General features: G+C 36.8%; 1 protein-coding gene across 1 annotated transcript in view; it reads right to left on the bottom strand.

Moving 5' to 3' along the window:
* LOC149251706 (uncharacterized) overlaps nucleotides 1-12,684 on the bottom strand; it is a 116,532-nt gene extending 103,848 nt beyond the window's left edge. The window contains exon 1 of the mRNA XM_089453969.1: nucleotides 12,556-12,684. Coding sequence (XP_089310095.1) covers nucleotides 12,556-12,684 — 129 coding nt within the window. The remainder of the gene's footprint in view (nucleotides 1-12,555) is intronic.
* Nucleotides 12,685-13,129: the final 445 nt, after the last annotated feature.

Genomic DNA, 13,129 nt, shown 5'->3' with positions numbered 1-13,129 from the left:
ATGGCCCAGCTCATGACAATGAAAGCACTTAAATTTTGTTATGTCTTTTTTCTTACCTCCATTACAAGAATCAAATTGGGAATGGGAATCTTTCCCTTTCCCCTTCTTTGCCTTAATCACTAAGGTACAATTCTCTTCATTATCAGTCTTTGATGAAGAGCCATCCTTGGTGTTCTTCCTGATCTCCTCCTACATCAAATCCGACCACAGTCATTCCCAATCTGGCATCTTCTCCCTACCATTGAAAGAGTCTTGATAACTATGCCAACTCTTTGTGAGTCCTAGAAGAGCAAGATTCACCATATCATCCTCGGCAACAGTGATTCCAACACTTCCAACTTCATCATGACACTAAGTGAACTTGGTCAAGTATTTTGGAATCGTCTTGCCTTTCTCCATTTTTATTTTTAGAAGTTTGTCCTTCAGTGCCAATTTCCTTTGGTCATTTTTGTTATGATTCAAATTCGTCAATGCTTTCCACATAGCATATGGATTTTCCTTTCCATGTAGGCTCGAGACAATGTGGTATCGAACTCCATTAAGGATTATCTGCCTCGCCTTTGCCACACACTTCTTCCATTCGACCAAATTTTGTGCATCTGATGCTGCTGGCTTAGGAATTTCTTGATTAGTGAATTCCTTCAAGCCATTATCCTCAAGAACAACCTCCATTATGTCTCTCCAGGCTACAAAATTTGAGTTTCCTTCCAAGGCATACTCAAGCTGCAAACCGTAGAATGCCATCTGTCAATCCTGATGTATGTATTGCAAATTCGAATTTCACTTATAACACAAAACTCAAGAATTCGAAATATCCTCTAGTATACTTTCTTTAGCTCCAATACCATGTATAAAATCCTATATATTAACAAGCTCTTGCAATGTACTAAATCACAGGAAAATAATCTACTTCTACTTTCAACCAGCGGAAGCCAATAGATCGATGAAAACAATATGAGCAAGAAGAAGATAGATCAATGACACATAACACAAGATGTATATGGGGAAAGCCACTGCTCAAAACCCCAATATCTGTATTGCATATATCAGAAATACGAGTGAAGATATACATCTTGTTCTCACTAGAACAATTCCACACAAGTATGCTCAACTCTCTCAGCTCACAAGCTAGCTCTTCGCCAAAGCTTAGCCAATTCTACAGCTCTCCAAGCCCCTAATACCTTTCCTAATTTCTAATATGAATAACCCGTATTTAAATGGAATTCATGCTTCCAAAATCGTGCAATCCAAACATAGGATCAATCTTTGATGCATGCATGATATTTACACTCCAGTAAATAATACCACTGATAGTACAATATCCCTACATTCTAGTCTCAACTGAGTCTTTCTTAGAATCAACATGCATGAGTTTCTCATGAGGGAATCTTCAGTTAACTAGAGTAGCACTAGTGGATGCACTAGTTCAACAACTGACTGTTAACTCTCTATTAGTTCCTCGAGCAGTTTGGAACTAATTTAACTAAATCTAACTCAGTAAACTAAGTGATCTATTTTCCAACTCAATTTAAACTCATACTGGACCCCTAAAACTTAGGGGGAACATATACATGACTACAAAATACTTCCAAATTGAAATTCCTAAGCTAATTAAGTTAATTAAACTTAATTAACTATTTACAAGCTGCTATGAGAATAGAATTCGATTTTAATTCTCAATTTAATTCAAGCACAAATTAAACTGGAATTTCTTGTTGCCATTTCTCAACACATACATCCTTTCCCTGAGTCCCACTAATGATTTAATCCTTTTAACCGAGGGTCTCTCTCATGCTATAGGCAAGCCAACGACTAGAAACTAAAAATCGCTCTCATAGGCCTTTATGCCGGCGACTATGGACTTTTGTCAACAGACCTGTGCCAGCGACTCCGAGATTTGAGCCACTTTTCTAGCCCAGAATCCTGGCCTTTGCCCATAACCTGTCACAACCTTTAGAATCCATCAAAGACATGATAACAATGCTAATAAATAAAAAAATCAACCTCAGGACTAGGCCTGAATATCCCCAACCGAGACTGATATTATGTCAAACACTTGGCATCAATGCAACCTACAGGTCTAGGACTCAAGACATAGCATAAATGATTGAAAGAACTTATGAAACATAACAATAAGGATTACATCCTTGTCCATTGGAATATTATATCATCAATTAGGTCTTGCATCCATCCATTTAACAATTACAAGTAAATACATGAAATAACCATGACATGAACCATCAAATAACCATGCTTATAACCAATATTAAACCATATAAATATCTAAGAAATTATAGTCATTAAATCCACATATAAACAAGTACAAAAGCAAGAGAGCTTAGCTTTTATTAATCATAGGAAAATCTGACCATGTTTGGGACTTCCACATACCACCCAACCATAGACATGGTTGAACCAAATCTCTCTTTCAGTTAGTCACCCCCGTGCCATATTCCAAGCATGAATGTGGGATCCCATAGAACAACCAATCCAAGAACAACACGGGGAATCCAGAGGTTAAACCACCTCCACCCTCACCAAACTATGATCACACCAAAACTGATGCTCCTATCACAACCGAATTGAACTTGGAATGACATCTGGAATCCATCATTATCCTTGAGGAATTTTCCATCTCCTTTTCTCTTAGGCTTTACTGAAATCCAATCCCAGATCAATAGGCCCTAAACTGAGACCAGTCTCTCAGGATTTACCGCAATCCAAACCTGGATCACTAGGCCCTAAACTGAGACTTCTCCCTAATGCTTTACTATGTATCCCGCCAAAACTGATCAAGGGATTCCTAGGCCTTTGGCAATGAAACTTGAGACCACCTCTGCCCCGGATTTCGAAATCCATCTGGCAAACCAAAGCTCAAAACCGAAAATAAACATCCCAACACCATGGCATCTAGAAAATGGCAAGGCTAGGCTAAAAGCCACTTTCATAACCTAGCATAACCATGTCACTATCAACAAGAGAACTATACACCAACATGAAAAGCCATGCATGTCCAAACTAGCTAGGAAATCACAGATGCAAAAGGTTACCTACAAGTATTCCCGTTGAAGCTACTTGATCTTGCTCTTCTCCCTTGACCCTTGCTTTCCTTCCTTTCCCTTTGCTTGCTTTTCCTTCCTTGATCTAAAGCTAGAGTACTCCAAGAAAAGTCTATGTGACCAAGAGTGAGAGAGAGAGAGAGAATAATAAGAGAGCTCCAAACTTGAACTGACCAAAGGTTAACACTAACTAAGAAACTTGAGCTAAGAGATTGCCAACTAATCCTCAAAAGCCTTTTTATTAATGAGGCCCCTAATTTCTTCATTTTCAATTATTTTCCTTCAATCTCCTCCTCACATGCAACCTGTGACCCTTTAGCTTCCTTTTCTCTTATTTTCCTTGATTTTCATAAATAAATGTGCCAAAAATGCCTTTTTTCCTTTTAATGCATTTTCCTTAGTCTTTGCCAATTTTCCTTAGCCAAAACACACATCCACTGATGCCCACTAGGACATCTTTTCCCAACATTCAACTTGGAATAAGTTTCCCTTAACCATGGTCTTATTTTGCCTTTATTAATTTTTATTACATGAAATTTTCACCAGGGTTGTTACACAATGGTTGCCAATCTTGAAGGAGTATAAAATTATTATGTTTCTCATCATAAAGGAAAGATATCAAAGGGGCCAAGGAAGAAAGTTGACATGTCTAATATGGATTGCTATCAATCTCATAAGAAATGTCACTACAAGAGTGTCTGTCCCAGGAATCCAAGGAATAAGAAGAGAGGAAGAGATCAAACCAACTTTGCTGAAGAAGGAGACTCAAAGAAAGTCAAGCTTGAAGAATATTCCATTAGGGACTTACAATATTGAGTCCTTTTCTTGTAGCTTTACCTATCTTGTTTTATATGTTTTTATAATTTGTATGTTTTTAACATATTCTGGAAAGACATTTTTGTATTGTTTTAAGTTTATAGGTTTACCTCAAGCTTTGGAGGAGCTCCCAACAACTCCAAAAGATAAGTATCTCATGTCTTTTTAGTTTTTGGGTTCATGTACTCATTCAGCTTTGATTATATTAAATACTAATAACATTTCTCCCTCTGTTGTCTTGGTTAGGGAAAACATTTATAAGAAGGAGGATATCTTAAGACAAGGTTAGTCAAGAAACAAAGGTATGCTTTGAATACACTGATTGAAAGGATTATTCATTTGATGATCTATTACTAACTTTGTTGTGACTAGTTATATTGAATCTTAGTGGTTCTTTTTTAGATGATTCATCTATTGATAAATCTACCTACCCCACTCATATACTTGATATACTATGTAGAACCCTAGATAGGTTCTGGAAATCCCTAACCGAAGGGTATGCTATTGTGAATGTTTGAAACCCTAAATTGCTTAGGGATATTGTGAAATTCTAGTTGATTTTTTATTTATGGTGTCATGTTTGGGATTTTGGTATGATCAGGAAATTCTAATTTATTAGGTTTGAAGGATGAGGACTAAAATCCTGAACCTTTGAAGTTTTGGTAATGTTGGGTTTGCTATGTTTCTAAATTGGAACCCTAGCTGATTAGGGTTTGGTGGAATGTGTGATTCTACATTGGAACCCTAGCTCATTGTCGTTTGGTGAAATGTGTGATAAATACCCTTACATTGTCTTAAAAACGTTTTCTTTGGTATGTGTGTGTTTGTCTGATCAAACCCTAGTGTAATCAAAATTATTGTGTGTCTAACTCCTGTTTTATATTGTTGTGAAGTTGTGTTTGACTAACACGTCATATGAAATGTAATTGCGTAATGATTAAATCTAACCATGTATATATATGTGCTTTTGATTGATACTCTAGCTTGGTCTAGGTAAGATGTATTAATTTTGTTGGACATATGATATGATTATGAATGATTATGAATTCCTAGTTTTGTGTAAGTATTAGTATTTACTGGAAGTCCTTATCTAAGATTCTAGGAGGATGATACCTAGAAATATAGGGTGATGTAGCTTAACCCTAATGAAGTAAAATTATCTAATATGTGTGACATAACAATCTGAAATCTATTAAGTGATTGTTGGAAATCAAAATCTAGGGTTTTGCAGTTAAATCCTAGCAGTGGCTTTCTCTAGTGTGAAATGTAACAATATAAGATCCATGTGTTTAATGATTGTTGAGATTGTGGAATTATAAGGTCTTGGAGTTAAATCTTAGTCAAAGTAAAATCTTTGGAATATGTTGATTTGAGATTTGTATAAGATTGTTGAATTTTTTCTAGGGTTTTGGAGTTGAGCCTTAATAGAAATAAAAATCTCTTATGAGTGTTGACTACATGATATTTTGAGATTTGTGAAGAGATTGTTGAAATCTAAATTTTTGATTGAGTTTGATGATTGCTCGAAATCTAGGGTTTGAAAACTCATCCTAGTAGTAGTTGTTCATGTTATTGACTGATTGATGGTTGATTAAAAAACTAGGGGTTGGAACTAACCCTAGTGAAAGTTGGTCAGGTTAATGACTAAGTTTTGATTGACTTTAACTGACTCTTCTATATGAAATCTAGGATTTGTATGAATCCCTAGTGAGAATTCTAACATATGTATTTTGAAAGGTTGTTAGATGCTTTGTAGATAGATATTTATTTTGAATTTTTTCTATGGTTTTCTATATGTTGTAGTAAGGTATGTCATACCTTTGGAAGACACATTGAAACCCTAGATGAAATAAATGATGTTATGAAGTAGCCTAGGGTGTATAAATTCCCAAGAAAGATGTTGAAGAGTATATGTCTCTTGTCTGTAATTGAGCCTGGGTATCTAATATGAATAAAGTTGAAATGCTTACGTGATTTTGATATGGCTAACATCATGTTTCTGTAGATATGGTTGTACTTTCTATTAAAGTTGTGCAGGTACACAATCTTCAACTTGGTGAAGATGCGCATTAATGTGATAAGAATGATGGGGATGACGATAACTCTGATGAAATGGTTGGAAGCCACAAAAGATTCTCTGATTTCGAAAAGAAGAAGCTGGTCCCCTAGAGGAAGCATGAATAGAAGAGATCTCCCTAAGATTAAGAAGGAGTCTGGATAAAGAGGTGCTTCCTGGTTGAGAGGGAGGGCATAGCTTGGTATTAATTAAAGAATGAATTTTGGAGGATATGTTGTTGCATGAGAAGTAGGAAGGAAAAAATATTATCAAGGAATATTTTGTCAAAGATTTGGTTCATATTCCTACTATGGAAAGTTGAGAAGCAACATATGTTGTCTGGAAAACCCCGTAGGTTTGTATTTGAATATCTACATGTGAAAATATTATTGATTGTGGTTGTGTTTCTACAGGTGAATCTCTCGCAGGATTTGATAGCATGCTGGTTATCAATAAGTTTTACTGGGATAGATTTTTTATTATTGATATGTTGGATCAAGGGGTGTTTAGGCTTTGTGAGTGAAGCATTTCCTGGGTAGATATCTAATTGGCACTTAGTGTTGATGTCTGGGTCCCACAGTTGGAAAGGTGGTGTTGACTATTGAGCTCTATTTCGGATACACACCTGGATTTTTGGGTTGATGGTTAGCGATTAAACCTGAGGGTACCTAAAGGGGCTGAAAGCTTGAATCCATCTTAGTCCCACCTGAATAGATTGCCTTGGTCAAGAATCTAGTCCTTGGCATTGCGGTGCCTAAACTATTGAGTGATTGTTTGGATAGACTGCCCTGGTTAGGAATCTAGTCCATGGCATTGTGGTGCCTAACTTTCTTCATGGTTCATATAGTTTGAGATTTTCCATTGTACATTATGAATACCTCGATAGTTAAGAGCGAGTGTTGGAAAATGTAACTATGTTTGATATTCAATAATGTACTTGAGTCATTATGTAATGTACTTGTCAAAAGAATAAAGAAAAGAATTATTATTATTATTATTGTTGTTGTTGTTGTTGTTGTTGTGAACTATTAAAGCATGGGTTTCATGCTTAGGTCACCATGTTTTAGGTCAAAGTCCCCATTGAGGACTTGTAGGATTTATTCTGAGTCTATAGAATTATTTTAAATTTAAAGAGACCCTTCTTGGGCTTTTTAATCATGTAAAAAGGTTTAGTATAATTCAAATACGAATTATGGAACCTCCACACCATGTCGGCATAAGGGAAGATCAAGTCGACCTAAGACCCTATTTGTGATCCCAGAAGAAGCCTATAAAAGGAAGGACATCGAATTAATTTGGATCATCACTTCTCATCAAGTTTGAATTCTCTTTACTAGGAAAAGGTGCGAAAATCTCTTGTTGTTGGGCAGAAGTGCGAAGTTCTCTTGTTTTTGGGAAAGTATATTTCCAGGAACCGAAGTGATTGCGAGTTTGAGCGAGTATAAGGAGACACGGAAAATCGAAATTTTGGTGGTGGTCTCTCTTTGTTTCGCACTCTGTATTGGGAGATTGAAGTCTTCCAAGTTGGACTAATGCCAAAATTTGTTAGTTGCTACAAGTTTCCACATAGTTGAAGTTGTTGGGAAGAGGTCAAACTTCTGGAGGCTGACTTCATGTGGAGGGAAGGTCTGGTCTTGGTCTAGGGTGAAGAGTCTCAAATAATACTATTTAAAGGAATAATTACTTTGACTGGTTTTCCCCTCGAGGGGGTTTTTTCCCTGGCATGTGCCTACATCTTGTGTCCATTGTTTCATGTGTTGCTTCTTTTGGTAATTGCTTGATGAACTAAAGGAATAAGAAATAAAGAATTGTCATAATAAGAAACATCACAAGTAATTATCAAGATCAAGAAAATATTTACTTCCTTTTTTATTTTCCAACAGTAATAACCTTCTCCGATACTAGTGATCCATACCTTGGGGGGTAATATCCAGAAGCCATGAATGCCAAGAGAGGAGGAGAGAAAACATATAGATATGCCATGAGAGCAATCAAAAGAACATTGATAAAAATGCAAGAATTTAATATATCACAAAAATATGAAGATACAGAGTGAGAATTAGAGAAGAAGAAGAATTCCAATGAGAAGAATCACTACATGCAATGAAGCCAGTTTTGGGACCTCTCCTTCTTGACATTCACCCTCTTCCTATTGCCTTATCATTTATCCACACGATAAAAAAATATACTCAAAAATAAAAGTGATCAAAATCACTTACAACCAGTGTCAAATCGTAAATATCATCTTTCTGGTTCCAACGATGCTTGAATTGCCTCAATCTGACATTGTATGAGAAATTTATTGCATTATGAAGTTTTTGACAAACAATTAAAAGTCAACTTTCAAGGTTGACTGCGCTACTGGTTGGGCAAGCCGTAAAGTGACAAGTCGTTGATGTCAACAAGCTGATTAGGATGTACGATACACATATGTTCAAATCATGTGCTAACATATGGCATGATTGTATGAGGACAAATGGCAAAGTTCCATTGGTTGGTGAGTTTTTGAAGTGGACCAATCGAGAGGTGCCACATGGCCCTCAGGATTTGTGCCAAAATTTGAAGGGGTAAACCAGCAAGCCTTTGTCAAATTCCAACCCGTGACCTCATATTTAACATCTTTCTTCTCTACCATTGGACCACGAGTCTGACTTATTAAATAGGGTAGGAGAATTTTAATTTTAATTTTAATGGTTCAATGGTTGGGGAGGGTGTAGGGCACGTGGCCCCAACCTCTAATTACATGGAGTTACATATGCCCATAGGTATAGTCAAGAGGGGTGGGTGGGAAACCCTAGCCCCATGCCACATTCAAATTAACATGACCATAGTGCAACCGAGGGCGAGGCTTGCGGAGGCTGGGGTTGGTACATGGCCTACCCCATGACCACATGGCAATCAAAATGACCAAGGGCAGAGTGCCGACGGGCACGTGGCCTCTGTACCTTGCCTTTTGCCACATGGACTGCCATATGACTAACATCAGGAGTTAAAGAATCAATGCACATACCTTATTGCCTCATTTATATATTTGACAAAATGAACCTTTTTTGATGGAATTTTTGCCACTCCTATGCCAAATTATCGCTTTCCAGTTCCGCCAAAGGTGAGTTTCATTTCTTGGTTAACCAGTTTCGTAATTTTGTAGGACATATAATAGATAAATGGATAAAGATGCCTAACTTGGTCAATTTTTATCCTTTTAGAGCCCAAGAAGAGCCTACACAGAGGTTTTGGATCATTCCAAATGCATCTACAACATCTGTTTCTTCATTAGAGTAGACAACTTTTCAATCTATTCTCAATATGATTGTGGAGAAATACCATTTTGACACTTCATTATGAGGCACTTGAATTTTTTCTTCTTTACCTCAAAATGAGTACGAGGACCTGTTGCCACATTCAATGAGAGAGTCCTTTTTCTTTTGGTGCCATCATGTCTTTGCTAAAGGGAGTCAAATTGTGAGTGAGAGTTATCTGAAGGAGAATGTTTCATTGAAGGAGAAAAAATGCCACTTCAGAAGGAGGTTTACTCTATGAGTCAAAGATTTGTAATATACTATTTTTGTTGATGATATCAATAAAGCGGCCTAGTCATTGCAGCAGGGCTTGAAGATGTAGCCAACACGTTGTGCGATGAACTTCGTTATCACTTGGTTGTTCCCTTCTTTGTTTTTACCATGTTGGATTTCATATGATTTTGTTTCATCTTTAAGTTCATTTAAAATTAACTAACCACAGTTGAACAAGTTATGAACTAATTTAACTTTTGAAAACCCAAATTTTCAAAACTTGCAAAGTGTTAGAGGACGATTGAATTTTAGATCAATCATAATATGACTTGTTAACGGATTCAACTTTGGTTAAGTTTGAACCCATCAGTTACATATCGATTAAGTTCCCTTTTACATAAAAATATTACTTTATGACTTAAACATATGAACTTAGGTTATAATCCCCCTTAATATTCAAATCAAACCATCAATAAGGAGCACTTGCACTAGCAGAAGACTTCAACTTCTACTAGATTTGGAATTATTCCAAGAAATACTTAGAGATTTAGTTCCAACTTTGGTGGTCAGCCTTAAACCACCACTAATATAGACCTCAATTTCTCCCACCTTTTGGTTTGTGTTCTTCCTTAAAAACCACCATTTCTGAGAGCTCATTCATCCATTGGATGTGATGCATTTTTACATTTTAGTTCTCTTCTTGGACTCATATAAACCCATTCAGATTAAGGGGAGGGATGTCAGACACCTGATATGTTAGGTTTATGATGTGTTATGTGGATATTTACTGGAGGTCCAATAATGTTATGTAGATTAACGACTAGATAATAAGCCACTTCAAGGGGGAAACCTCCCTTTACATCACATAAATGAACAATTCTTGGATGATTCAAATGAAAAGAAATCCTTGGTATATATAGGAGTCTAAAGGGTCAAAATATAATTAGGGCCTTCATAACAATAATAATGTAATGGCACAAAAATAAAAATTGTAGGCTTCTATGGGGCACACAATAATAATATAGGGGATGCACTAGTATTACAGGGACCTACCATGCCCCACTTCTTCAAAAAAGCGGTGTCCTTAATGCTTGAGTAGTTATGGATGCTTTTATGTAAAATACTCATCCTCCCATGTGTAATATTCAGCGGGTAAGTTCTTCCACTTAATGAGATACTATGACATTGATCGATTTTGTAGTTTTCAGATTCTTGTTTTCATGATTTCTTCAGGCTCCAATATGACTTATCTTTCCTTGTGAAGTTCTAGAAATATAGTTTGAAATGGGAGCTTGTTACCTATAACCTTATTTAAGCATGAAACATGGAAAATTGGGTGTACTCACGAAGATGTAGGCAACTCCAATTTGTATGCATACTACCAATATTTTGCAACACCTTGTAAGGGCCATAATACGTGGGTGATAATTTATTATCCTTATTAGCTTGCTTGAGGGACATTTAGATGTATGGTTGTAGCTACAAAAATACCCAATCGCCCATTTCAAAACTCCTTTCACTATGATGTTGATATGCTTGTTATTTCATTCGATTATGTGCCAGAGTCAAGTTATCCTTTAAGAGTTGGAGAAATTGTTTGATGCTTGATTTGATTTTCCACTGCTTGAGTCTTAGAATTCTCTTAGAGATTATGTGATGGGTGGTGGATTATATCCATAAAGTGCCATAAAAAGGGTCTTTTTTTGTGGTATGGAGAGATGTTTTATACCACCATTTTGCCAAAGGTAACCACTTAACCCATTATGTTTTCTTATCAGATACAAAGCAATGAAAATATCCTTCCAAATATTTGTTCACTATATTAGTTTTCCCATCAAATTATGGATGATGAGATGAACTATCAACTAATTGAGTACCGAGACAAGAAAATAATTTTTTCCAAAAATTTGCAATGAAAATGTGATCTCTGTCATTTACAGTAATCTTTGGGTTTCCACATATCTTTTGAATTGTTTTCATAAATGTAGTAGTGATTGTACTAGATTTGAAAGATTGAGATAGTGCACAAAAGTGTGCATACTTTCTAAGTCTATCAACTACCACCATGATGACACTCTTCCCTTCAGACTTGTGTAGACATGTGATAAAATCCATTGAGACCTCCTCCCAATGCTGACTTGGAATGACTAATGGTTGCAAATGTTAAAAATAGCAACAAGCAAATCCTAATTTAATTTATCCTTGAATTAAATTGGGAATTAAATCAAAATTCTATTCTCATAGCAACTTGTAACACTTAACTAAGTTAAGCTACTTGAGTTGGCTTAGTAAATTTGAGTTGGGAGTCTATCTAGAGTCATGTAGAGTGATTTCTAAATTTTAAGGGTCCAGGTTGAGTTATATAGAGTGGTAATTAATTTAATTCAGTTTAACTAATTTAAAGTCAGTTAAACTAGTTCCAACTAATGGAGGAACTAGTAGGAGGTCTAGTAGTGGCAAGCAACTTCAGTGCTCAACCAGTTAACTGATAATTCACTCATAAATAACTCACACATATATGTTCAGAGGAAGAACCAGTTGAGATTAGAGTTCAGGGACAATGCACTATCAGTTGTATAATTTTTCGAGTTGTACAGATGGTGCATGAAATTAGTAGAAGGCCTATGGATGGATTGTGCAGTTTGTGGTGCTAGATTTCCCAACTACATATGGGATAATTCCCAAGGGAACAACGCAAGGAAGTAGGAGCTTGAAAAGCAACATATTTGGCTAAGTATTGGCTTGAGATGGTTTGCGAAGAAGTGAGATAGATTATACTTGTGTAGAGATTGTTTGGGTTGAACAAGAATTGTATTTTCTTCTCAGATCTTCTATTTAAAGCAATATATAGATACCAAGGATTTTTAGCTATTTTTTCCCCAGAAAAATATTGTGTTATGTCTGATTGAATTCTTCCTTTTCTGCTTAGTGTTTTCATCGATCAATTTTTGTTTCTATTGATGAGTAGAGTAGATTCAAGTCAATTGTTTTAGCATATTATAATCTGCAGTTTGAATCTACAAGACATTTCTACATGGTATCAGATCTGAACTCACTATAGAAGAGAAAAATACAAGCTTGTGGGAGGAGAATTTTAATTTGTAGTTCATACTTCAGAGCCAACATGATGCTTTTCTACTCTCGCGCCCCTGCATCCCTGCATCCCTGTCTCCTGCGGCCATCCGCAGACCTCCTGCCTGGCAGCCCCTACTGCTGGGCTTCTAGTCTTCCTCCCCGACATCCCCACAATCAGGCTCTGCCCTCCTCCTTCGGCCAGTGCTAGTCGATGTTAACATAGGCACCGCGCATCAGCGTCTGCGTCTGCTAGGTTTAGCGACCGCAGAGGAGCCCAGCCGCCGCCATGAGTGCGCTCGGGGGTGGGGAGCCTTCTCCCACCCCTCCAATATCATCAGAGGAAGCTTTCCGTAGACTGTTAACGCAGAAAGGGAGGAAAAATCTGATCCCAGAAGTCCCAAAATTCATCAAAAAACTGGAAGAAATCCCTGAGATCGCCCTGCCAGAAGATCAACCGATAAAAATCGCCCTTGCCCTGGCTGACAGAGGGTTGGTAGGACAATTTATGGGACGCTGGCCATCTACAAAAACAACAGATGACTGGATCCAATGCAACTGGAGACCTCAGCTGAAAAACAATGTGATCTACTATGCTATCGGAAGAGGGTATT

Source organism: Pinus tabuliformis, chromosome 7 (assembly GCF_031772625.1).
Source record: "Pinus tabuliformis cultivar Carrire ecotype Pingquan chromosome 7, CPIR1, whole genome shotgun sequence".
Taxonomy (NCBI): domain Eukaryota; kingdom Viridiplantae; phylum Streptophyta; class Pinopsida; order Pinales; family Pinaceae; genus Pinus; species Pinus tabuliformis.
The sequence above is the reverse complement of the archived record's forward strand: the minus strand, read 5'-3'. Positions and strand labels throughout refer to the sequence as shown.